This window comes from Scleropages formosus, chromosome 2 (assembly GCF_900964775.1).
Source record: "Scleropages formosus chromosome 2, fSclFor1.1, whole genome shotgun sequence".
Classification (NCBI taxonomy): domain Eukaryota; kingdom Metazoa; phylum Chordata; class Actinopteri; order Osteoglossiformes; family Osteoglossidae; genus Scleropages; species Scleropages formosus.
Genome location: NC_041807.1, coordinates 42,299,467 through 42,325,270, shown reverse-complemented (window position 1 = coordinate 42,325,270; position 25,804 = coordinate 42,299,467). Strand labels below are relative to the sequence as shown.

The 25,804-nt window shown below is 50.0% G+C and overlaps 2 protein-coding genes across 10 annotated transcripts; both read left to right on the top strand.

The window, feature by feature from the left end:
• Positions 1–453: 453 nt before the first annotated feature.
• On the top strand, positions 454–15,569 carry LOC108931187 (choline/ethanolaminephosphotransferase 1-like). Of its 2 annotated transcripts, none has more exons than XM_029246094.1 (9): positions 454–706; positions 2,024–2,452; positions 6,423–6,570; positions 8,220–8,361; positions 9,040–9,124; positions 10,312–10,443; positions 10,606–10,764; positions 11,629–11,754; positions 11,950–15,569. In XM_029246094.1, the coding sequence occupies exons 2-9, from the start codon at positions 2,120–2,122 to the stop codon at positions 12,082–12,084; spliced, it is 1,260 nt and encodes a 419-aa protein (XP_029101927.1). In that variant the 5' UTR covers positions 454–706; positions 2,024–2,119; the 3' UTR covers positions 12,085–15,569. The 2 variants fall into 2 exon arrangements, with proteins under 2 accessions (XP_029101927.1, XP_029101923.1); XM_029246090.1 differs by lacking the exon at positions 9,040–9,124 and adding an exon at positions 9,874–9,958 and having other exon boundaries at positions 456–706.
• A 1,009-nt stretch (positions 15,570–16,578) lies between these two features.
• On the top strand, positions 16,579–24,151 carry LOC108931182 (DNA damage-regulated autophagy modulator protein 2-like). 8 transcript variants are annotated; one of them, XM_018746815.2, is made up of 8 exons: positions 16,579–16,823; positions 18,602–18,823; positions 21,023–21,090; positions 21,400–21,542; positions 22,261–22,438; positions 22,893–22,975; positions 23,284–23,376; positions 23,808–24,151. In XM_018746815.2, exons 2-8 carry the CDS (start codon positions 18,693–18,695, stop codon positions 23,925–23,927), a joined length of 816 nt encoding a protein of 271 aa, XP_018602331.1. In that variant the 5' UTR covers positions 16,579–16,823; positions 18,602–18,692; the 3' UTR covers positions 23,928–24,151. The 8 variants fall into 8 exon arrangements, with proteins under 8 accessions (XP_018602331.1, XP_018602329.1, XP_018602330.1 ...); XM_018746813.2 differs by having other exon boundaries at positions 22,893–22,981; XM_018746814.2 differs by lacking the exon at positions 16,579–16,823 and adding an exon at positions 18,045–18,083 and having other exon boundaries at positions 22,893–22,981.
• The last annotated feature ends 1,653 nt before the right edge of the window (positions 24,152–25,804 follow it).

The window sequence follows — 25,804 nt, the reverse complement described above, 5'->3', positions numbered from 1 at the left end:
ATGATTGATGTCCGATGCGGTGGACCGGCCTCCCTGCCTGCCTGTGTCGAAAGCCACCTCTTCCAGAATCGCTGCTCCCTGATAGCCGAAGTGCCCCATAAAGCCCATGTGCAGCTGCTCGTGTAACACACACTGCTGTATTATACACTCTGATCTGGCTGTGGTGGGTGAATCGGTGACTGCACTGACTGAAAAAAAAGCACAAGCTGACAAGGAAGGAGGGACGTGTCAATCATTCCGAGCACGAGAGGAGCTCACAAACAGCGGGATAAAGTTTGTGTTTACTCCGAGTCCGTTTCGTGACAATCACTTGCGGGAGCAGGATGGCGGATGGAGAAGAAAAAGAAGTGAAAGGCGCACAGTTTAGGAGGCTACAGCAACCCAAATACACTGTGTGTCGCGGACACTGTTAATAAAGTTATTCAAAACATGATCTGTCTGTGCGCCGGAAGTAGCTTCTCCGGAAGTGGGTGCCTGTTTCCGTTCCCGTTCCCGTTGCTGTCCCTGTGCCCGTGCCCGTGCCCGCGCCCGCGTCTGCGTAGCGACCGCCCGCCGGTTTCCGCCTGCCAGTCTGCGGGTGGAGGCGTGTGGGAGCGCGGGGCAATTTCCAGCCGGCCTCGGACACACGCAGCGGTCCGGCCGAAACAACCCCGAAACTCGAGGAAGCGGATCTGGTTCTTGTCGGCGACTCAGCGTGTGCGAACGGGTAAGAACGCGCCGGAGCGCCGCCGCGCCTGTGCCACATCGGCAGCGACAGCGCGGGGGGGGGAGGAGGGGTGTGTGTGTGGCTGAGGAGGGGAGCATAAGGCTTTCGTCACGTCGGACACACACAGCGCGCGCTGCGGCGGGTCCGAAGACCCCGCAGCAGAGGCGTCTCTTTGTTTGTCCACGCGCCGGGCGGATGCTGTGCTGTGCGCGAGCACGTGTCTTCCTGTGTGCGTGCCGCGTGTGAGAACTGCGCTCAGTTAGTGAGTCTTTGGAATGAGCTCTGTGGTCGTTGTGGACCCCCCCCAGAGACTCCTGGACCCCCTGCCTTCACCCCCCGCAGCGCTGCCTCTGCAACGTGACTCCTTTGCTTTTTCCTGCCACAAAAGTGACTTAGTTTGTGATGATCTCTGATCCTGTTCGGTGCACGTGTGTGTGACCACACCTGTCTGTGTGTCCCAGTGTGTGTGTGTGTGCGCGCACGCGCGCGCTTCTCACCGGCTGCAGTCCCCTGGCCCAAGGTGACCGACTCCCCTCTAGAACCGAGAAAAGCGGTTAACGCACCGCTCTTGCTGTCGCCACACTGTCTTCTCTCTCTGGCTGCACAGCTCTGTTCCTAGTTTAATTTCTCCTGAGTCCTGTAATCACATTATTATTATTATTTTATTATCATCATGTCTTTCTCTTTAGCATGACCTAAGTGTGAGGACTGCACACTAGTAAATTACTCGCACTCATTTCCCATTTACACAGCAGAGTTATTCTTACTGCATCACTTCAAGGCACCGCAGCAACAGCAGTAGCAGGTGAGACTGGAACCGGGACCTTTGGATGGGGGAGGGTGGCGTTAACCGCTGCGCCACCTGCTGTCCCAGACGAAAATGCGAGACCCGAGGAGCTTCCCATTTTAGCCGGTAGCCCCGGATGAGACGCTGTTAATTCCCGCTTTGTGGACTTTGGCTCAGCTCCGTTTGCGCTCACTCCACAGTCGTCGTTACCAGCAGGATGTCGGTGCGGTAAAAAGTGCTGTAAAGTGATGCTTCCTTCCCGGCTCTGTCTCTCTGGGCCGCATCACCCGTCGGTCCGTTCTGCGACGAGTTCGTCCGCGAACGGTGCAGCCGGTGGCGCAGAGGTGAGAGCCAGTGGTCTCCGCTGGTTTGAGCCTCTTGAATCCCCCCAGCCCCACGGTGAAGGTAGTGTAAGGCAGTAAACGCGCCCCAGCTGCACAGAAGGGTAAATTGGTGTAAGAAGGTCAGCGTGCAAACCAGTCCCCTGAGAAGTGCAGAGTCTCATCCATCCACCTGCCTCTCCCGCACAGCAACTGAGAGCGCCGCCTGTGAATGCCCGGCGCCCGACTGGGGTGGACGCAGAGGTCGGCAGAGTCGGCGCGCGCGCCGCGTGACGGACACTCGAGATGACCGGCAGTAGCCAGCGGGCGGCCAGGGCTCGGGGTGGCCGACCGGTCGGGGAGAGCGCCTGCGACGGGGGCGGGGCCTGCCTCTTGAGCCGCCTGGTGCAGCTGCCGTCGCCACCGCTGTCGCGCGCCCAGCTGAAACGTCTGGAAGAGCACCGCTACAGCAGCGCCGGGCGCTCTTTGCTCGAACCCCTCATGCAAGGCTACTGGGAGTGGCTGGTGGGCCGCGTGCCTGCCTGGATCGCGCCCAACCTCATCACCATCGTGGGCCTGCTCACCAACATCGCCACCACACTGGTGCTAGTCTACTACTGCCCCACCGCCACAGAGCAGGTAGGTCTCGTCCTGCCTAGATCGGCAGTGCATTTCGGTAGCTTGTGGTCACTGCCCCTTTGCCCGCCCGTTGGGTCACATTTTACCTCTGCCGATTTACCACGTGCTGCTTTCCGAAAGGAAGTACGACTCAGAGTAAACAGAAGTGCGTCGGCGACTACAGGGAGACACAAACACGGGATTATTGGTGCACCGCTTGTGTGTGTCACGCCACCGTGCTGCTGCTTTGCATCCCTCAAGTGTAGTGGCCTTAAGGAGTGACATTCAGGTTGCGGTAGCTCAGCATTCTTGCTACGGCATACACACCAATCACGTCCTGTAGATTTCAGAGTCGGTGGCGTCATGGCAACCCCACCCTTGTTCCCCTACGTTTGGAAGCATTTTGCTCTTACGTCCCAAGTAACTGATTAGCAGCTGATTTTCTCCCAGGGAATTCAGGTTAAGTACTTTCTGAAGGGTGCAACAGCAGCTGGCTCAGCACACTTTAAATCTGAGCTTTTGGGTCCAGTTCCACAACGGGGGGTAGTGCACTGAACGGTGGCTTCAGCGAACGTGCGTATCCGAGGAAAACGCAGAGTTCATTTCATCAGCAAGTAGAAGTGCGTTCCACTGGCGCACGAGATACCTTAGAGGTGAGACGCACGATTCTCGCGGTGCACTCAGTTTGTCTGGTGTTACTCCTTCATACAAACGTACATTACTTGGGTCGCTGCTCATCGAACTGGTAGGTGTATAACACGAAGGTATTTGGGGCAAATTACACAGTGCACGTTTATGGAGTGTATGGGACATGATCAGAAGGAGCCTGAAAGAGATGCTTTGAGAGCCTTTCTGAGCCCTCAGAGGGATTCAGCAGTTGTGAATGAGAGGCGCAGGGGGAGCTCATCCCGCCACATTGTAGTTGGGACTGACAACCTTTGTGCTTTTGATTTTGGGGCCTGTGTGTGGGACCACCAAGCAGGTGGATGAGGAGGAGTGTAGTTTTAGTTAATAATCTGCTCCGTTCGGCAAAGTTCCTCGCTCGGGAACAGTGTCGGTGCTCCATCTGAGACGGATGGGCAGTCTGAAGCTTGTGGGTGCGAGCACTCCTCTGTCCAGCAGGTGAGCGCCGGTGGCCCCCAGCGAAGGCACACGTGAGCACTTTGCTTCTCTCTTCCTCTTCCTCCCTGTGTTGGCAGAGAAAGGGGCCAGTAACCCCTGTATGCGGTAAAACATGGTGTTCTCCCGGCGGGTGCTAAAGGGTGCACTCTGATTTACGGGTCCCTGTGACTTAGTTTACACTCCTGCTCCAGAGCAGAAATTCAATACGGTTAGGTATGAAAATAGGGGCCCTTTGGCTCATGTGGCAGCCGTCTTGTCCGGTGTTTGGGCTCTTTCTACTGCGTTACTGAAGTGCACTCGCTGTTTTTGGCACAGATGGCGGCGCCGCCACACGCGGCAGTATCTCCGAGGTGCAGAGTCGAGTCTGACGACGATAGTGTCGTGCATGTGTACAGTCCGGAGATCAAGAGCCACGATGAGTACCGTGGCTCAGAATACACACCCCAGCACCGCAATACACTGTCGTCACAAATGTGGTGAAATGTGCCGGAGCGATCGGTTTACTGTGCAGTGTGCGCGTTGGTGTTTTTTAGGTGAACGCCAGCGTGGCTGCGTGATACACCCCACCCAGCGAGCTGTATATCCTTCCCTATGTGTGTGTTGCGCACCAGCTGCGCACCAGCTGCACACTCAGTGAGGGCGGGGGTCTTTTGCCTGGACCCCCCAGTGCAAATGCAGTGTTTCCACTGGCACCGTGGTAAATTCTGACTGCGGTGACGGTATCTGGCTTTGTCTGAGCACGTTTTGCCCCGGGGCACTGGGGGGACTGAAATGTTGGATATGCTTGTTTTTAGAAAGAGAACTTGTTCTGGCCGTTTTGCCTTTATTCACGCAGTACCTGATGGTCCAGGAGCCGTTTCCTGTTTCCAAAGCTGCTCATTATTGACGTTGTTTCTAAGTTTTCTGAGAGCAATGAGAGTAAGGGGTGCTGTGGCCTGGTGTTTGTCCTCCTCTTGGCCCCTCAGTGACGGCGGTTGTGCTCTGCCTCCCCGGTGTGTCACGCCCACTGTGCTCAGGATGTCCTGGCCTGTAGGGGGCGCCGCCGCGCTCTCTCTGAGTCTCTACAGCTCCAGTGGAAAGTTACTGGAGCATGCCTGTACCATGGTCTGTGGGAGCACATGTGATGGCACAAAATCTCCTTTCTGGGTGAAGGGGGGCAGCAGGGGGTGCAGCGCTTAGAGCCGTTACGTTGCAATGAAAGGGCCCAGGTTCGAACCCCACTTTGTGCTGTTCCACCACTGAGCAAGATGCTTACAGTGAGTTGCTCCAGTAAAAATGATGATGATGATGATAATAATAATAGGAATGCAGGCTGTGTGTTTGTTGGCTTCCTTCCTTGATTCTCAAATCCTCGCCACGGAGCCAGGCAAGACGAGCTCTGCTGCGTGTTTTCCTCTGTGGAGACTATATGTACCGCGCTCCTCAGATGTCGGCCCTGACCTTTCTGTGACTCCGACGCTCGGCCGTCTCAGCGAGCGCTCTGCGGGTGTGCGAAATGAGCACGTGTATGTGTGCGCGTGTGCGTGTGTTCATACGGCCACACACACACACGTTTTCCACTTGTCCCTGTTGTTTTGAGGAAGGTGAGATATTCTGTACATGGCATACCTGAGCCCTTCGTCTTGCACAGCTTGTGTTTCTGTTTATAGCCCCCCCCCCGGGTGCAGTGCACCGTGGGATGAGGGTTCGACAAAGACAGGTGTGTGTTGTATGTATTTTGTTGCTGCAACATGCTTTGAGCTCCATGCACTCAGAAGCTCCTTACACACTGCTAGTACTATTACTGTTGTTCAGTGTGTTCTGCGTGTTCAGTTCTCCCTCCGTTTGCAGTCCAACAAATGGTTTTAAGTTACAGTGGTTAATATGTGAACGAGTTGAAACTTTCGTCCGCAGGGCTCCAGTGTCGGAGAAGAAGAGAAATGAAGTGCGATCAGAGCGTGTGCTCAGCGGACAATATTCGTGAGCCAGTATCGCAGCAGGTGTGAAAGCGGTACTGAAACGGTCCAGGAGCGGTCCACTGTCAGCGTTCACGGCGGGCAGCGCAGCTTCGACCTCACAGACACAGCTGGCACTGGAAGTCAGTCAGTCACTCAGTCGCAAGCGATAGTCAGTCGTACAGACGCCCCTGATTTATTCACAGGCCTGGTTCTGCAAAAGCCTTGCATGTAGCTTTACCAAGGAAGAATGTATTGCAGTGCATTTTGTGTCACTACTTTCAATTCAGTATCTAAGTGCTATTAAATATGAAACGCGTTCAAACCCGTCCCATAGTCGTGTGTAATGTTCGTGTTTGTCGACACTCAAAAAAAAAAAGAAAAGCACCAGGGCTGTAAAGACGGTGAAAGTGAGTTGAATTAAGGCGGTCCCACATTCCTGTTTAGTTTAGCACCTTTTTACTGCCATCTGTTGGCTGGTGACAAATGTGCACACGCACTTTGGAGTAGTAAAGAAAATGCAGTGAAGAATAACCTGGAAAACGGGATCTTGTGGATTAGTACCTTCATACATTCCTAAATGGACACTAATACAGTGACATGCCATTCTGACTCTGTTATATTTAACTCTAGATTACATTTGATTATAAACTTAATTTTCTAGTTTGCAACACTTTGCCTGTACTCTGGCAGGTAAATCCTCCCGGCTGGAGACCAGTAAAGGTCTGGCTGTTTCACGGGAGGTTAAACAAGGTCATCTGGGCGCCTGGAGATGGGGGGGGGGGGGGGAACTCCCTTTATAGTTTTCAGGTTTTGTCAACTCACTGCAATATTTTTGTCTTACTGAGAAAGGAGAGGCACTTATTTCTCTGTCCGTTTGTCTTTCTGTCTGTTCGTCCATCTTTCCATACCACGGTACTGGTCCCTGGCATCAGGCTCCCCTGTGGGCGTACCTCGCCTGCGCCGTGGGCCTCTTCATCTACCAGTCCCTGGACGCCATCGATGGCAAGCAGGCGCGGCGAACCAACAGCAGCACCCCGCTGGGAGAGCTCTTTGACCACGGCTGCGACTCGCTCTCCACAGGTACCCCCAGCTGCATTCACTACACACTCTCACGCATCACTGTAGTCACCTGCTCAGAAACACACACGAACGCAGAGACGCACCATGGATTCATACACACGTGTGTCTCTTTTTAATTCCCTGCCATTGTAGGTCTCTGTGCTGGCCTCCTCGCAAAAGTAACAAAGATTACTAATCCCACTCCAAAGAAAAGAAAACGCACGCAGTTTGGGAATTTTAACATTCTTTGGAAAAGCGTCATCGTAGGCTGCGCCCCATAGGAGTCGCCGCTTTACGCGCTTGACAGGGCTGACGCTTTTTCTAGCAGTCCTGTATTGATTCTTTGGAGAAGTACATGAGGCTTTCTACTAACCGCACTTTGTACCGTACTGTACCCTGCTCCGAACAGTAGTGTGAAGTTGACCGCTGATGACCTCCCCCCGACACAGGAGGCGCTGTGCTGCAGCTTGTCGACACTTGTGCCAAACACACCCACAGTGGATTGCCTGACTGCGGGGGGCCACTGACACTGAGACTGTTTATTGCTATTATTACTCATATTCCTACTGTACTGTATTGTACGCTGCTCACCATGCTCGCCATAGTAATTCTGCACACAAACTCAGCTCCCGTTGACAAGATTTCACATGAAACAAATGCAAGGCGGCACCTACAGCACGTACCTGCATGAGGCATTATGTATCAAAGTAATAAGGGCAGTAAAAATAATAGGAACGAAAGCAAACCATACATTATGTGGTGAAATACTCCGTAAATATGACGTCTTTTCTGCTTTTTTGTGTGAAAATGAATATAATCAAGTCACGAGGCGGAAGTGATCAGCCCTCCACCATAAGGATGCGATGCTTTAATGACGGTGGAGGGGCAGTCACTCTGGCGCTCAGGGCGAAGACCCGTGAGACTGAAGGGGCAGCTAAGAGCAGCAGAGTTTCACTCAGGGCAGCAGGGATGTGGAAAGTGCTGGAACAGCATGAGTCTGACAGCAGGGAGCTTTTCAGCGAGGACTTTGAGTGGGCAGTTAATTTTAATGGTGCTGCTAATAAAGGGCTCTTAGTGGGCGGGGGGGCTGTAACCTTTGTGAACTGTCAAACTCTGCATTGAGACCTTGTTTTGATGAAGAATTCTTCACTTTTGCTTTCCACTTGCCAAACTTGTGTATTTTATGAACTTCTTAGCTTAACACAAGTGAGACCACAGTTTTATTTGTGACAAGTCAGTTAAAAACTTTTACAGGTTACATTTTCTAAAGATCTTCGATAGAGGCATAGGAAACCAAAATACTTTGAAACGTTTAACACCAAGCTGCGTTTAAAACGATTGAAAAGAAGAATCTGTCTTCTCTACAGATTCAGTGTAGATTAGTGGCGACGTTGATGTATCCCATAATGCCTCGTGTCGTTGTGGAGGAACACGAGAGGTGCTAGAAACACTGGAAGTGAGTTGAATGGAGGTAGTCCCACGCTCCTGTTTGGGGACTCTTTACCGCCATCTCTTGGCTGAGTGCAGAAACGCATCGTGTTCACTCGTGCATTTTAATTAATGGAGCCAGCATCCATAAAATCATACAGCTCAATAAGACGGACACAGTAATGACATTATTACAATGAAAAGTTACCAAGTGCTGACCCCTCCCACTTGTCTCCCCCCAGTGTTCGTGGTGTTGGGCACCTGCATCGCCGTGCAGCTGGGCACCCATCCTGACTGGATGTTCTTCTGCTGCTTTGCCGGAATGTTCCTCTTCTACTGCGCTCACTGGCAGACCTACGTGTCGGGAACCCTGCGCTTCGGCATGTGAGTTGGGGGTGGGAGGAGGTGTGGGGCATGTGTGCCTGTGTGCGCACGCACGCACACACACGCATGCACACACACAGTCGTGGATTCAGTTGTTGATCCTCCCGAGAACTGGCCACGGTTTGCATGCCTCTTGGAACATTGTGGGCCATAGCCAACCTTTTCGGAAAACAGCCCAGTAAGTACGTTGAAGAGCATTTAATTTGTTTCGCAGTGTTCTCTGCTTTTGGGTGATGTCAGCCTCTCTTTTGTTCTGTGTTGAGTTGTTGTGGAAGGGCAGCTCTGTTCCTATGGAAAAATGCCTGAAATTGGGAAAGACGCTGAGATCTCGGCGACATGTACGTTGTGCCGTTACGAGGTCGAGGCATTTGCAAACTGCAGCTTTACCGAAAGCACCGCGGTACATCAGCGTGTGCTTTGTGTGCAGAGGACGGACCCCGGCTCAGTTCAAACCCTGTTCCTTGAATACTGCCCCACCTGCTGCTTTCCTAGGAACGTTGTCATTGAAAGTGCACCATTCAGTTTGGCTCTGATTTGAAGTGAAGTGCAGCTCAACTTGAGGAGGTGTTTATAGCCCAGTTATTTCACCATTTGTCGTGCCATCGACGATGCAAGGAAGAGCCCTGCTGAACGGCTTCTCTCTCCCCTCCCCCCCCCCCCCCCCCCCGTGGATGGCAGGTTTGATGCCACCGAGATACAGATCTGTGTAGCGTTGTTGCAGATGCTCACGGCCACACTGGGGCCCGAACTCTGGAACCTCATGGTAACTGAGCACACCGGTGTATGGCCTACAGCAGCCCCCATGCCCCCCCTGCTCTGTGTACAGACTGCTTAGCATAGAGCGAGCCTGAGCCCCACCTCCCGCACATACTGCCCCCAGCACCTTGAAAGGGCCTCTGGACAAGCCCACGGTGGTTTCTAGTCTACTCTTACGTAACAGGCTAGAGGCAGCGGGTTGACCTGCGGTTGCCTAATCAGTCCAGGGTGGAGATTAGGTCAGAACGACTAAAGGAAGTGCTTCTTGAACCCCTCCCGGCAGTGAAAAAACAGAATGGGACAATCTGATTTTGAGTGGTAAAGATGAAAAGGGTCAGATTTGGCGGAACAGATTGACTGGAAGTGGACTTTTCCACTGGTCCTGAGTTCCAGCTGCTGCATTAATACGCTTCTCTTTATCAGTGCAAGTGCTCCTTGTATTTAAGTGGATCATCTATTTGTTCCACAGGTGCTGTTGCTCTTTTTAAACCTTGAAATGGCCTTTAATTCCCGGTAATTAACAGCCAGTGACTCTCATTTGGACTCCAACATGTTCTGTCGGTGGGTTTGGCTGTTGACGAAGTGTGGAAGAGGTTCGAGGGCGGAGCTTAACGCCGCCGGGGCCGATCGACTCGGGTCGAGGTGGAGGAAGCGCAGTGTGTGCTGGAGACCACCTGGGGACGCTGTGCATGTCGATGTCAGTCGCCGAGTCTTCTAACCCTGCTCTCGATTTTTCTGCTTTCTTTACCCGCTCAGCATTGATGTGACTGAGGTGCAAATCTTCATTATAATCATGTATTTGCTGGCCGCCGTAGGAGGATCGGCTTTTTGGCAATTTCCGGTAATTCTTTTACCCTGTTTAATTCTCTTATTTGTGTGTTTTGTTTTTCGATCATTGTTTTTATTTTTGATCAGTTCATTCAGTCGTTCTAATGCTAATATTAATTGCTTCATACTTAGGCTCATGTAACACTAACTGAATCTTGCTGACACCGTAGTGTGTGTTGCTGGAGGAGTCCATCTTTCAGCTTCACGTAACATTGAATTGCTGACACTTTGTGATAGTCCACTTTAGAATAATTGATATTATTGTACACCGTACAAACTAGTCTCCTTGGTACTAAAAGAGATTCATTTTAACACCAGCCACTGTCCTCGTCAGTGGAACCCTCACTGTTCCTTTGGCCTCCGCAGATTCCAGTCGTAAAGATCCCTATTAAATTAGTTCCTGCCATCTGCACTGTGGCGGGAGCCGTCTTCTCCTGCACCAACTACTTCCGGGTTATATTTACCGGGGGAGTCGGCAAAAATGGATCCACGATCGCGGTAAGTGCAGTTGCGGCACCACTCTCTGCATTACTTTCTTTTACTCTTCCATTTACGGAGAAATGTGACGGTATCTTGTGGTGGTAACTGTGATATGAAATGAGACTCCCACCAGCGTCTGCAGTGGCGGTGAAGCCCGTCCCGTGTGCACCTGTCTTCCAGGGAACCAGCGTGCTGTCACCGTTCTTCCACATTGGCTCGGTGATAACCCTCGCCATCATGATCTACAAGAAGTCTGCAGTCCAGCTCTTCGAAAAGCACCCGTGTCTTTACATCCTCGTATTTGGCTTTGTGTCTGCCAAGATCACCAACAAATTGGTGGTAATTTCCCACGCCTTTGCCATCCAGCAGCTGGATGTTGACGGGTTTCTGCTTTTGGAAAAGCTCGTCGTACTTTGTTTAGCCTCCTGGTTTTTACGGTTGGGTTTCAGGGGGCAACTTTTAGAAACTGTATTTTACTTGAACATTTTGGATTTCTTTTTTTATTTATTTAAATAAATATAGTTAACGTTCCTCTTACAAAGTTACGGCGCTATAGGCAAAGAAGGTGATATGTCCAGCTTCCTGTACCAATCGATAGTCAGTACTGTATTTGAACAGCGTCACTGTAGGTGACGTTATCAATCATCACCGTCATTCCCAGTCAAGCTGCTGCGGTTCTAGCAGCAATTTGGTCATTGCATGCCTCTAGTATATATAGTGTTACAAATGACTGTAGTATTTTTTGTAGCTCTTTGTAGTAGTCAATTTACTGGACCCTGAGATGGTGCTAAAATGACCTATAAAAATGTGCACAGCTTTTTGTTTGCAGGACTGTCATTTAGTTCACAAACGGTGCGCTCACCTTCGGTGGCCACTGTAACAATAGTTACTGTAAGAGTTGAAACCCCAATGAAATGTTTACACGCTGCGCTCCGCAACAGAAAAGCATTTTTTTTTTTTCTGTCACCATTGTTCTAATGTAAGAAGGGCAAAAGGGAGATAAAATCAAAGACGTTTAAGAACAGTGTAAAACAGCAGCTCTCTCAGATACGCGGTGACATAAAGAGACAATGGAGATTTTAACAGACACTTCCTTCCACTGTTGGTTGTTTATTGTTTTCACCGTGTTTGCGATCGATGACAGTAATTTTGGGAAGGCAAAGCAGACCTTGGGTTTCGCTCGTGTTCTTGTTCCCCCTGTAGGTGGCGCACATGACGAAAAGCGAGATGCATCTCCATGACGTGGCGTTTCTGGGGCCTGGACTGCTGTTCCTAAACCAGTACTTCAACAGCTTTGTGGACGAGTACCTGGTGCTCTGGATCGCTCTGGTGAGTGGTGAGGCGTGGAAAGGCACAGCTAGAAGCTCCGGTCACATGCAGACACACAACTCTGCCTCTGTGCACCTAGAGCGTACGCTTTCGCACGTGACTCAGAGCAGTGTGCGGTGCCCACTTCCTGCGTCGCTGCCCGTGCGCCTCGGTGCCTCCGCGCCCCTGACTTCCGCTTCTCTTCTTGGCCTGCAGGTTCTGTCCGTCTTGGACCTGGTGCGCTACTGTGTCAGCGTCTGCAACCAGATCGCCTCCCATCTGCACATCTTCGTGTTCAAGATCAAGCCGCCGGCCGCCCTCACCGCCCAGCAAGGCCGCAACCACCATTAGTGACTCTTGCGCGTTGTCTTGTTTCTTGTTTTGTTTTTCTGAGAAAAACAGATGCAATATCTCCTGAGAGAATGTAGAGCAGTAAAGGCTATGATGGGAACTGGAGAATTGAGGATTAAGTGGGAGTATTTTATGAAATGATGTTACACTTCCACCGTTGATACACGTGTTGTGGTTGAAAGCAGTGCAAACAAGTTTTTGTCCCCCCCCCCCATCTTCCTTCCTCTTTTTTTAATGAGCTTACAGCAGTTGTCTGATGTGTGGAAAATGAAGAATGGAATATTGCTGTTGCGATGATTTATTTCTCTTGCTCTCTCACTCAGCGTATTGGAACGAATGTGTGCACATGTACTTGCTGTACTGTATTTTACATGACTTGTTTGCTCTGTCCGCGGTGACTAGCAGCACACGGCTCATACGTGACACCTTCACACGGCTGGACGTTCGCTACCTTAACCTCCAGACCACATCTGGCAGTGAGTGTTTTACCTCAGACTTTGAAACTGCAGCTCTACGGTCAGTCGCGTCTCTCCTTTCTTCACCACATTGTTGCCTAATTTTCACCACTAATTTGTTGTTAGTGTAGCTGTTTTGGGGTTTCTCTTTCACAGCAATACCTTTTCTGTTATAAAACAAGAAATATACAGTATATATATATATTCTATGGATTATCATCCATTCAGAGTTTGAGTGATGCAGTGCAGAGCTCTAAGCGTTGGAGGTGTGTGCCCTTCTTTGGCCGCGTTTCAGTCGGTGTGTGTGCGCCCTTTGTTAACCTCGTACTCCTGTGTATTTTAGGAAGGAAAAACGATTTAATTCTGTCACCGCTGCTGAGAACTTTGACAGCGTTCCGCTTTGTTTCGGCGTCCGGCGACTCACCTTTCGTTCGTCGCACACGACGAGGCCTGCGCTGCGTTCGCGTCCCACTTCTGCCTTCTGCCTACCGTGCTCAGCCTACGTTAAAATGCCACATTTCTGACCATTGCAGACACAACGATATTTCTTTGAAAAATGCATGAGTGAACTTGCGTCTTACCTCTTCGTGTTCATGTACCTCTGTGGGTAACACAGTAACTTTTAGCCAGTCAGGGTGGCGACAGGAGTGTTTTTGCCATCGGATCATTTGGTTTTTGGTGTGTGCGTGTGTGTGTGTGTGTGTGTCTCTAACTGCTCTTAGAGAACCGCTCGTAGACGAAGGAACGCAGGCTGTCGGTGGTGCAAGTGTGCGCTGATACCTTCACGGCACTGATGACAGTGATTAAAATTGCGTTGTAAATTGTTTTAATGACTTGAACATGTTTTATGTATGGCTTTCGTTTCATTTAGTCTCCTTGCTCTCTTTCACAGAGTGTCGCGCCCTGCAGCTCGTGACACGGGACACATATCGTGTCTCTCGCTGCCGAGTCCTATGTTACTTGACTGGCGCCGTTTCTCCTCAATTCAGCATTTTGCGCCTTGCGATGGGCCTTCAGCTCCATCCGGACCTTTTACACCTTTCTTTGTGTTGTGTTGCGCGGCGCTCTGTGTCTGAGCTCGAGCGATTGGTACCTTTCTGCCTGCGTGCGGGATCCGCAGCGAGTATTTCCCTGGGCTCCTTACACTTCATAGCAGAATGTAGCGGTGGCCTAACAGTAACCGTAACCTCAACCTCCACAAGCCTCTGTTCTCCAAGGACCAGCTCCTACTCCAAGGAAGTTTGTCCGTGGTTCTCAAAGGAAGCCATTTTTACTCGTTTTACTCCTGAATGTCCCGTGGGAGCAGTGCTGGACGTCCCTGTCGCTTCGCTTCGACTGCACGGCAACTTTCAGCCTCATAATTCATATGTAGGAAGTGATCTTCCTTTGGAAAAAATGTAGAAATAGTCTGTTTCTCACTCTATAAAGTGGATTATATGTTCTTTTTTTGAGTTACATCTCACGCTGTCAGCACAAAGAGAGGTTTTCTGCTGCTCGCACTGAGGTTGGGGGATCTGGCCATTCGCTATAACGTCAAACTGAGCCTCCTCTTCCGAGTGTGACCTGGGCATTCGACTCGTACCTGACAGCAGTGTGTCCTCACCAGGTGCATACCAGCCCCCCACCCCCGTGCTGCCACCTTATTTCAGCCTGCTCGGAGAGTGCAGTGCATTAATGGTGTGCTGCTCTGCTTGGGTAGCTGTGGAATGCGCTCCTTCTCTGTCCTCGACAGTTATGGACGAGGCTGCGAAACACAAAACGCTGTTGTCATGAGTGCAAAACACACCAAACGTGTGAAAACAAGTTTTTACGGGCATCGAGGGAGAGATCGAAGAGATGCGAAGGAACGCACGTCAGTCTCGACAGTCTCAAAGGCATGAGCGCAAATGCAAAAGCGAAATATGGAAGGGTTTGTAGTTGTGTGTTGGGTCGCGTTGCCTACTAAAATCTGGGTACGTTCCAACTTTAGTGTCATTTCGTAATTCTTAAACGAGTCGCCGGCAACTGCCTTAAGTCTTGAAAGCTTTGTTTCCTTTCTCTTGTTTTTCCTCGTTTCATGCAAAGTGTCCCTGTGGTAAGAAGCGCGTGGCGTCTCTCATCTCCGCTGTAGCAGAACCGTCAGTCTCAGGTTTACCATGTTATTAGTGCAAATGTACCAAGGTCAGTATCTCCCGGCCCACGCCCCAAACTGTCCATCTGACCCAAGGAATGCTGCTAACCGAACCTCCATCCGCTTCCTCGCCCCTTCGTCATCTCTCTGGACACGTGAATTTGCACCAGTTCGTTTTGTCCTTTGACTTCCTTGAGTTGGTGGAAAAAGCTGATCGTGGACGTGGTGTCTCTAGTTTGCGAGGTGCAAGTGGGACTGAAAATGCATGTAACATGATTTTTATTTTTTTTTATCCTAAACCAACAGCGATGTGTGTCTTGTTTTATTGCCAGATGTTGTGTAATTAATCTTGTATAAAGTTAAAAATACAGCTACCACCTGTAACTTTTCAGTCTGAGCGCAAGTCGTGTTTGTCTGTAAACGCCGGCATGCAAGTTTTCAGGTGCACCTCCGCTCCGGTGTGTGTGTGTGTGTGTGTGTGTGTGTGTGTGTGTGGGGTTCTTCTGCTTGAATTTGTTTTCCAAGCTCACGGAACACGAACGTGATTTTAAAGTGTATCCTGTTGTGTCTCGATTGTATGTCGGCTACAGTGTTGTACAAACGAATGGAAACGACAGAAGCCAAGAGCACTGGGCTGGGTGCACAGTACCACGGTACGCAGTACACACTGCCTTTAGCTACGTATTTAAACACAACCAAAGTCCTGACTTTTCAATAGGGTTTCTCACTGGAAAGTACAGTCTGGTCTAAGTTCACTGAACATGTTAAACATTTTCTTTCTCCTCTTTGCTCTAATAAAATAGTAATATTTTTTAAAGTGCTGGCCGAGGTCATTGGTGTTTTAGATAGGCGTGTTCCTTCTGTCTGGTTTGTCCAAATAAAAGGAGTAAAAATTCACTTATTTTGCCTTTTTCCACTCCTACCTGATTTTTAACTTTTTTTTTTTTTTTTTTTTGCTCTGTTGTAACTTTCTGTATAAATCATTAATTTTTAAATAAAACAAGCTTCTGTAAATAAAGATTGCTATATTTATGATTATTTCTTTTTTTGGCCCTTATTCACAGCGCTGCATGCTGCCCTATTTCACCCTCCGTCTCCTGAGACGTGTTTCCGCTTTCTGGTTTGGTGGGACGCTACATTGAATGGGCGCTCGCCGAAACATCCACCTGTTGTGTTGCGGCCCACTCCACTTGTACTTCCTCATACTGCCAGATGTTGCACGGAAGCTCCTCGGCTTGAGTCCCGGAGACGAGCGGAGAGCCGGATACCGACACCAGGCCTTTAACCGCTAAATCTGGTCCTGTGGCCCTGTTAGTGTCCGGAGTGCCGCCGTCCATGGGTAGCCGTGGGTGGTGGTGGGGGGCTGCTTGGCAATCGGACCAGTCGTCCGGTGTCCAGCGCAGGTGTGCGAGTCGACACTGTCGAGGTCACACCTTCCAACGCTGCTGCGCGTGCGCGCACACACACACACACACACACACACCTAGCGTTAGTGTCCCTCCCAGCAGCTCCCAGCAGGGCTTCTGCACACGTGTGTGAGCTGAGCTCGTGCCACCGACCCACCGACGATCGCACACACTGATCCGCTAGGTGGCGCCGCGCGCCCAACACACAACTTCCGATCGATAGGCCGTGACGGGTTCAGTGAAGATCCCACGGCAGTGGAGTGGAATGGAGAAGCCCACCTTGAGTTGAGCACGTTTTGACCGAGTTCCAAGAGGCAATCAGAGAAAGAATGCAGCAGCAGGAATGCGGTCGGGAAGTCTGTCTGTGTGTGTGTGTGTGTGTAAGAGTGTGTGAGAAGCCGCTCGGCGAACGTATCTATCGCTCTCATGTGACAGAATCTGAGAATGAAAGTGATGACGGAGCGCGGGGGCTTCATCATGTGAGGAAGCGGAGGAGCGCGCGCAGCCCAGCGCAGAACACACACACACACACACACACTCGCGCGCGCGCCCGGAGATACACACTGAGGAAGTGGCGCTTCGCAGCAGCGCGCTCGTGTCCTCGCGCTCTCGGCCACTTTGTTACCTTGTATCGCTCAGTGTGTCGCGCGGGACCACTTTGTATCGGTGCGCGAGTGAAGAAGGTGCGAAGAAAGGAGCTGCTGCTGCTTCTTCTTCGTCATCATCATCATCTTCCTCATGCTGGAGCGACCAGAGCAGAAGTGGAAGGTAAAAAGTGGAGCGCAGCGCAGCGCGAGGCCAGATCTGCTACTCGTAGTTAAGAGGACTAGAGATAGATAAGGAGCTCTCTGATGATCAAAGGGAAGGCCGAAAGCGTCGTTAGTACTTAGAGATCAAAGCGCCAGTCAGTCGATCAAAGAACGTCCATAAGCGAATATTTATCCGCTGGAAGATGAATCCCATGGAAGAAGATACTTCACATTTAATTTTTACTAACTTTTCCCCTTAAACATGGTCCGCATTTACCGTATGTAGTCGCTGCACAAGTTTTCAAAAGTAACATTTCCTCCTGTCCATATTATATATTTTGATATTGATGTTCGTCACGCGCTCTCTAATGAAGAAGTGTTGTTAAAACACCCGGGGAAATGAACTTCATAACATTTAAATGCATTTCATGTTTAAAAAAAAAAAAGTCCTGCTGTTTTGAGTGGGGTTTTCAAATATTGTGGAGGGAGGGGGGGGGCACTGTTACTGTTACTGTTACTGTTCACTCCAGTAAACACACACACTCCGTCTGTACCGTCCCATCCTTTACACACTGACCTCTCAGGATGTAACCCCTGAAGGCTGAGAACGTTTTACTAAGTTACTGCAAGGAATTTCCACGAGACCAGCAGGTGGCCTAGTGGTTAAAGCTGCCTTTCGACTTGAAAGACATGGGTTGGGATCGCATCTCCTGCTGTTTTACCCGTGGTCAAGGAGTTTACTCTGAACTGATGTGGTAAAAGTGTAGCTGTACAAATGGATAAATCACTGTAAATCATTGTAAGTCACTTTGGAGAAGAGATAATTTATCTAATTACTTTTAATTCTTGAAAAAAAAATAATAATAATGAACACCATGTCATGGTAAGGGAAAAAAATGTCTGCCTATATTTTCACTGTTTCCGGGTCGATTGTATGGGTTCCATTTAAGAGAAACAACATTAAGTCCTCAGCTAAGTGACCCAGTAAAAATGAGGAGATTCAAATGAGGTAAAACGTAACTTAGATGGTTTTGCAGCCTGCACAAGGGAGTAAAGCTGCACAGTGTTTCTATTCAAAATGGTGTGAACAACATGGGTTTACAAATATAATTAGAAAACCTGTGTGTGTGTGTGTGTGTGTGTGTTCGCTGTCAGATGAGCGAAGGGTGACTTTGTGGGCTGTATTCCGGACGACACACAAAACCACCGTCATCTTCCGCAGTGCTGCTTCAACATCGGAGCAGTTTCTGGGAAACGTTGTTTGTTCACTCCTGTAACGGTGTGTGTATCTGTGTGTGTCTGTAATAGTGTTGGGTTTTTATTGTGATCATGTGTCTCTCAGCTTTTTATATTAGTTAATTTTATTTATGGAACATCATCTGTTTTCGTATGTTTTATACCACAATTTCCTTTGCTTAGATGATGATTGTTGCCTAATCAAAGGAAAACTCGATGTATTTGTTTTTTATAGATGATCATTTTGTGTCAAACTAAATGACTCTGTTCAGTAAAGTCTGAAAAAAGTTGTCTGTGTGTGTTCTCGGCCTGCGTAACAAACAGCTTGGCGGCGTGTGAATTTTGACCCCTTTTGTTCTGGGCCGTTTCCTCAGAAGTGGGAAACAAAACTGAAAGTTTCACGTCGAGATCAGGTGACTTTGTGAGAGTGAGATTTGGGGTGCAGCCCCCCGCCCCCCACGGCTGTCTTTTTCGGCTGGTGTTGGAATGGAGCTCTTTTCTCTGTCTAACTCGAGCCCTCTCTCTCTCTCTCTCTCTCTCTCTCTCTCTCTCTCTCTCCAGGGTGAGGCCTCCGCAGCCCTCTGTGGGACTCTGACCGTTGTTCTTCCTCAGCCACTGACAGCTTCCTGTGTCGGGACCCCCCGTGCCGGTCATGTGGTGGTTCCAGCAGGGCCTGTGCGCCCTGCCCGCGGGCCTGGTGGTCTGGTCGTCGGCCACCTTCATCTTTCCCTACATCACGGCCGTGCTGCTGAGACACGTGGACCCCTTGGTGCCCTATATCAGGTTAGGGGTGAGAGGAGGGGCCGTTTGGATGCGCAAGGGGGGCGGGGCAAACAAGCTCACGCATGGGGGTGATGTGGAAGGGGGCGGAGCATGTGGGCGAAAGCGCGGTGCGAAAAAGCAGCGAACCGAAGCAGGAATGAGAGGCCTTTGGTCATCCAGAGAGGAACTGATGATATGACAGCAGCTGATTTTCTTGCCGAACAAATTCAAGCAGTTTCATTCCGAGGGATATTTGCAGGCCGGCTTAAGCAGACGTGAATACCAAAGTGAGTTTGTGAGCGTAGACGTATTTCATTAAGTCACGACTCTCACATGCCATGCTTTCCAAATCAAGGGGTATTTTTTCTTTTTTTTTTTTTTTTTTACTGCTTCCTCTTGACCTGAAAAGTCAGCCTCTGTTGTGACTAATTTTCCCTCTCGTTTCTTTATTACTTTATTGACGGAGGAGAACAGAACTGGGTCACAGCAGCACACAGAGAGCGAGAGCATGCGGAGGAATCGCAAATGCACACGTTCTTTAATGCACAACAAGGGCAAAAGTTGCGGTATTTAGCAGCGGTGCCGTGTATCACTGTGCACGTACAGCATTCCGCATTTCATTTGAGTTATTATGTTCAGACTTTTAACGTTTGCATTTCAAACTTCTCCAACAGAGGAGAGTTTGGAGACAGTTTAGCCAGCTGCATATTCGTAGCCGCCGGAACGCTTCTCGTTTCGTCCCATCGGTTCGCGTGGACTTCGTGTGGACTTTTGTGAGCAGAACTCTCGGACGCAGGCTGGACGCTGCGGTCCCAAAGGTCGGTCAACCTCATTAGACCCGACTCGTCGACGCTGGGTTTGGCTCCAGTGACAGTCGTCGTGCTTTAAATGTTAGAAACCTTACGAACGCGCCCTGGTTATTGCTCCTGGCGCCAAAAAGGCATTGGACAGGGTACGGGCCGATTTCTCATTCGCTTTGGAAAAAGCTCAGCATGGGCGATAACTTTGTTGACCCCATGAAATAGAGGTGGTACCCTAACTCTTTGGCACAAGTAAATAGAAATGCTTTCTGTCACACACGGTCCCTGTACCAAGGGCCTCTCGGCGAAGCGCTCCTCTTTCGCCACCCTTCTTTACACTTTCCGTCGACGAACCTTTGGCACGAGCCATTCGGAGCAGCGAAGCTTTATTGCTCTATACACGCTGCACTACCTGTGTTGCCCTACCCGTGTTACCTTTGCCCCGCTACACAGATAGGACTTGTTCCAGCACCTCCCGGCTTCAGCTCATCGTTGCGCTTTCCCAACCGACCACATAATGTCATTCGTCCAGGAAGGTGCCAGTTCAACCACAGCGTTGTGTAACGACCGGCAGCCTAACTGCCTCCAACCTGCGCGCGTCGTCTCGTACCCTTCCGTCGGCGTTCGTGTCGCGTACCTGCAAAACAGAGGTTCGAGTTGCCAAAACACGTACCCTGCTGAAATGTGAGGAGTCGGTGAAAGTTTTTTTTTATTGCCCTTCGGTATGAGATTAGCTTCTGTTGCGTTTTAATACAAATTGATTTTCTGTCGAAATCTCGGGGGTCAGCGGCCGAGAAAATGTCGTGGAAATTTCCAGTCCTTGTTTGAAATCTGAATGTCGCACTTGTCTTGCTTTAACATCTTATTTGTATGCTTCTATTTGGCAGCAGAGCCCACTTTGTGTTTTATGGTAAACTCCCGAGCGACGTCGCTAGCGCAAGTCACACACACACACACACACACACACACACATTTTCAGAACCGCTCGTCCCATACGGGGTCACGGGGAACCGGGTAATAATTTAATAATTTCAGTCTAAATTGTCCCGCTCATTCAGGACCAGCTGTTTATGGTGTCAAGTGGAGGAAGTTGGACGTCATTGTGGGAAGCAGGTCGCATCCTCTCCACGAGGTGGTCGCCATGAGCTCCTTTGTTATTTATGTTGGTTTTTTTTTTTTTTTGTTATTTGTGTTTTTATTCATTTTTTTTTCTTTGTCGATATACCTGCACTTTGTTGGGATGTGTCGTGTCTGTTGTTATGTGCCATGTTGAGCTGCTGCATGCAAATTTCCGAGCAGGGATAAAATATCATCCCACATCACCCTACCCCATCCCACCCCATCCTCAGTGCGTCGAACCTCAGGGCAGCCGCAAGTCTCACGGTCTGGCTTTGCCCCCCTGTGTGTGTGTTCTTCACAGTGACTCCGGGACTCAGCCTCCGGAGCGATGTCTGTTTGGGGTCATGCTCATCATTTCCTGTTTCCTAGGTAACATCTCCTCTGCTTTTGTTTGCTCCTTCTCCTTGGGCCATCAGTCCTCTCTTGTCGTGTTTTGAGGCTTGCAAGCCACAAAATGACAGAAATGGTCACAAACGGTACAGAGTAATTTACCCAAGAGTGGAGGACATGGCTGGAACACCGAAATGTGTCTATTCAGCTCTTCCATCTTTAACGTAGGAACCAAATTTGAAATAATTGCATCCGAATGAAATAAGAGCTGCGGGTTAGACTGGAGGTGTGACGGTGCTGCCACCTGACTGGTGTTCCCAACACGCTCCCTGTCTGGAACCCCCGTAGGCACGGCCACCACGTATGTGCGCTACAAGCAGGTGAAGGCCCTGACTTCGTGGGAAGATCGCAGTGTTCGCCGCCTCAACACCGCAGGCCTCTGGCTGGGCCTCGGCAGCTCTTTCGGGATGTGCATCGTCGCCAACTTCCAGGTACCTCCAGCGGCACTACTTTGTGTTTCTCGTCGAGGTGACACTGGTTAACGTAGTCCAGCACTTCTTAAACTGGGGGTCGTGACCTGCTCTTTTAAAAAAAAAAAAAAAAAAAAATTAATCATTTTGACATGATGGTAATCTTTTCATATGTTAATAAAATGCTGCCACTTGGGAGGAAAATTACAATGTTAATGAGAGAGGGGAGGCTGCTGCAAAAAGTGTCAGTTCTTCAGAGCTCTGCATCTGCAAAAATTAAGTAATTTTTCTGGACAATTTGGGTTTCATTTAATTGATTGACCAACCCCTTTTATCGATGTTTTTGAAAATTCTGGAACATGGATTTGAAAAATATCCAGTCATTTGTGGATAAGCTGTACATTGTTTTAATGTAGGACCAAACTGTAGCTGTAAAAAAAAGTACGTCCGATGCTGGTATTTTACTGGGGGGGGGTGGGTAACATGATATTTTACTCTTTGAAATGGGGTCACACTGCATGAACTACGAAGACACGTCTTCCGATGTGGGCTGGACTCCAGCGGAGTGGATCACGCTCTTCACACTCATACTCCTCTGCGCTCTCCTGAGCGATCACCTCTCTCTCTCTGGACGTGTGTCAGAACCGGTACCGGAGGTGCCACCGCTTGCTCTTCTTCGTGTCTTTGAGCGGCTACTTTGTGACAAACTCCGTATCTCGTTCTCTTCCGTTCTCCGCAGAAAACCATCGTGATCTCCTTGCACGTGTTGGGAGCCGCCATGACCTTCGGTCTCGGGACCCTCTACATCCTGGTGCAGGCAGCGGTGTCCCACGGCATGCAGCCGCACGTCCACGGGAAGGACGTGTTCTGGGTGCGGTTGGGAGTGGCGCTCTGGAGCTTAGCTAGCGTCATTGTCAGTATCCTTTCTGGTGATATACCAGAGTAAAACCCCTGACTGTGTGGAAATAGTGCCAGAGAACTTTGAAGTTCCAACTGTGTGTGTGTGTGTGTGTGTGTGTAAGAGATCCCTGCGCTAAATGAATGCAGACAGTGGGGCGCAGGGCTCGTAATGAGGGGGATGGCATATGTTGAGGTACGCAGTATGACATAGGGCTTCATGGTGACGAGTCTCGTATGTTGGACTAGATAGTAGACGGAACGTTCTGGTGAGAGTTTGTCGCATATTGACAGGTAGACAGTGGAAAACGGAGCATTCGGTACAAGCACAGTGAGCGTCACTGCGATGGTTTGTGTTAGACGTTGAGTTCGTCTACTGAGGCCGAAAGCTTCTCCTCAACTCCATGCGTAGGAGATGCATAATCCAGTCTTTTTCATAACTCTGCATTCCGAGCCTTAATCCCTCCCTCCCAGTGTTCCTGTCGTCAGTCATCGTGTACGTCGGTGTGCCGGACATTGACATCGCCAAGAAGTTACACTGGCTGCCCCAAGAGACTGTGAGGGTCTGTGTGTCTCTATGTGTCTGCGTTTTTATGCGTTTATTGACGAGTAGTGCGTTTCTCTCGGGTTTTGCGTGCCAGTGCCCCGTCACCTGAGATTATTTAGTTCCTAAACGTGGGTAAGTTCATTCGTGTGTGTGTGTACCGTGTTTGTGGTCTTTAAAAGAGAGAGAGTGTGTGTGTGTGTGTGCAATGACTGGGGTCCACTTTGTGTGTGTGTGTTCGTGTGTGTGTTCGTGTTCGTTGATGGGGAACAGCACACACTCACTCCATGGCCTCCAATGCAGCTCCGCTCTCTGTGGCAGGGTTACGCAGCCCACCTGGTGAGCACCATCTCCGAGTGGTCCCTGGCCTTCTCCTTCGTCGCATTTTTCCTCACCTACATCCGCGACTTCCAGGTGTGTAACGTAGGAGGTGTGCAGGTGCTAAAGTGTCTGGTGTGAGAAGTTGAGAGCTTTAAAACAAGCTGTGTTTGACAAAGTTCTCCAGGAGACCAGTCCCATCATTTGCTCTTGTGGACTCTTCAGGGAATCGTCGTTTTCCCTCAATGACTCTTCAAATTTATATTCCCTATGTCATTCTTTCTCGGTCTTTAGCTATTAGTTGGGGTGGGGTGGGGAGCAAGGAGAACAACGAGAAGGTTCGCTGGTAAAAGCTCAGGCTTCATGGAAGGAGGAACAGGGTCAACACCTGGAAGTAAGGGCAGGTCTCAGTTTGAAACTGAGAAGAACACAGGAAAATGGCCTTGAGGTACAGCCTTATGTTTGTTATCGTGGAATATCCGCACTTGCGTGCCTCAGGATGGGTTATTTTATCGTGTCCCCAACAGAAAATCTCCCTTCGGGCAGAGGCGGTGCTGCAGAGCACCCATCTGTACAACACGAGCTACAATGCGGGCGTGCGAGGTCGTCCCGGGGAAAGGGCCCCGCTGCTAGCTGGGAGTCTGTGAAGGCTCAGGGCTCCCCCTTGTGGCCCGGAGGAGCAACAACACCGGAATTTCTCCAGTTCACCTGAATCGGTTTGTTTTGTCCGACAGTCAATCGACTGCAGACCTTCTGACTGGACCTTGACGCAGCCATCAAATGTAGTTTACAGTGAAAACGTCACAGTGGTGCGGGGAGGCATCTCTCTCTCTCACACACACACACACACACACACAAACACACACACACACATACAGTCAGAAACCACTTGTCCTGAGCAGGGTCGCGGTGAACAGGAGCCTAACCTGACAGCGCAGGGCGGGAGGGGGAGGGGACGCACCCAGGACGGGACGCCAGTCCGCCGCAAGGCACCCCAAGCGGGACTCGAACCCCAGACCCATCAGAGAGCAGGACCCCGTCAAACCCACTGCGCCAACCCCCAGAGGCATCTCATCATTTCCTTAATCTCCTCAAGAATGTAACATTTGTGGTTCTCAGTATAACCATTTTTATCATTTTCCCTTCTTAAATCATATCTGAGATATCAAAAGTTGCTCTCGTGTTTCCTGTATCACTGCAAAGCATAACGTGCGTGACCACGGTTACCACGGTACAAGTTCCTACAGAATACTGGCCGGCAGAGCGCTGTCGGAGGACCGCAGGACTGCTGAAGTCGTGAGCCTGTGACTACCGTTAAATTTTGTGAAACTTTATTAACATGCGGTCTGTGTGGGTGGTTCACATATTCCTGGCGCAGTTTAGAAGATCCAGGTATAAAACGTGAGAAAGAACCGGAAATACTTGAACCTGTTGCTAACTGTCACTGCTTCACTGACATGAGTTGTTGTTGTTGTTATTTATTATTATACAATTTCTGCAAAGATGACAGTTGCATCAAAAGCATCTTACAGTACTTGACTCATTTAGACACCTGGGTAATATTTACTGTCGAGGCTGCAAGTGATTGAGTTTAATTTCCTCTCCCACTGTAGTGCCTTTTATCGTAGTACTTATCCTGAACTGATACAGTAAAAATGACCAGCTGTGTAAAATATTCTAAGTAGTTTAGTGTATAAGCTTAATATTGTAAGTTGCCTTGGAGAAGCATAATGGTTAATAATAATAAGAATTGTTGATACCCAGATAAGAGACCAGTGCAGCCCGTGAGTTCACTCGCGCTCCATCGGAATGGGGCCCGACTAGAGCTGTATTGTTTTTGCGCAAGTTTTCCCCGTTCCACTCGCGCTGCGAAAGAGAACCTGCCGGCTGAGGGCACTGTGGAGCCGCACTGTGGAGCCGCACTGTGGAGCCGCACTGTGGAGCCGCACTGTGGAGCCGCACTGTGGAGCCGCACTGTGGAGCCGCACTGTGGAGCCGCACTGTGGAGCCGCACTGTGGAGCCGCACTGTGGAGCCGCACTGTGGAGCCGCACTGTGGAGCCGCACTGGTCTCCGTGCCGCTCGAGCGACAGGCCGGCAGAGAGCCGCACCTCCGAGGCCGCGTGTCCTGTGTTTCGCTCTGGCTCCTCAGGGACCAGAAACCCGTTTGTAACTCGTTTTGTTTGTAACTCCAACGTCAACATTTTCGACTAAGTCACAATCGGTAAAAGGTTAATAATGCAAACTTGCCATTATCTATTGACAGGTGAGCTTCTGCATAAGGGCTGCATAGAATCAGAATAAATTAAACATTTGCCCCATGAGCTAAACTGTACACGCTCCCAGTGGAAGGGGGTTCTGTAATCCTGTTATTTGAGTTGCCCTTTACTGCTGTCTGTTGGCACAGTGGGTAAACGCAGGTCGCGTTCACTGTGCTACAAACACATGTCAGAAAATGGACCAGAGAGCAAAATGCACCTAAAAATAAAGTGGACCACGTCCGTGTGTTCAAAAATTCAGAACTG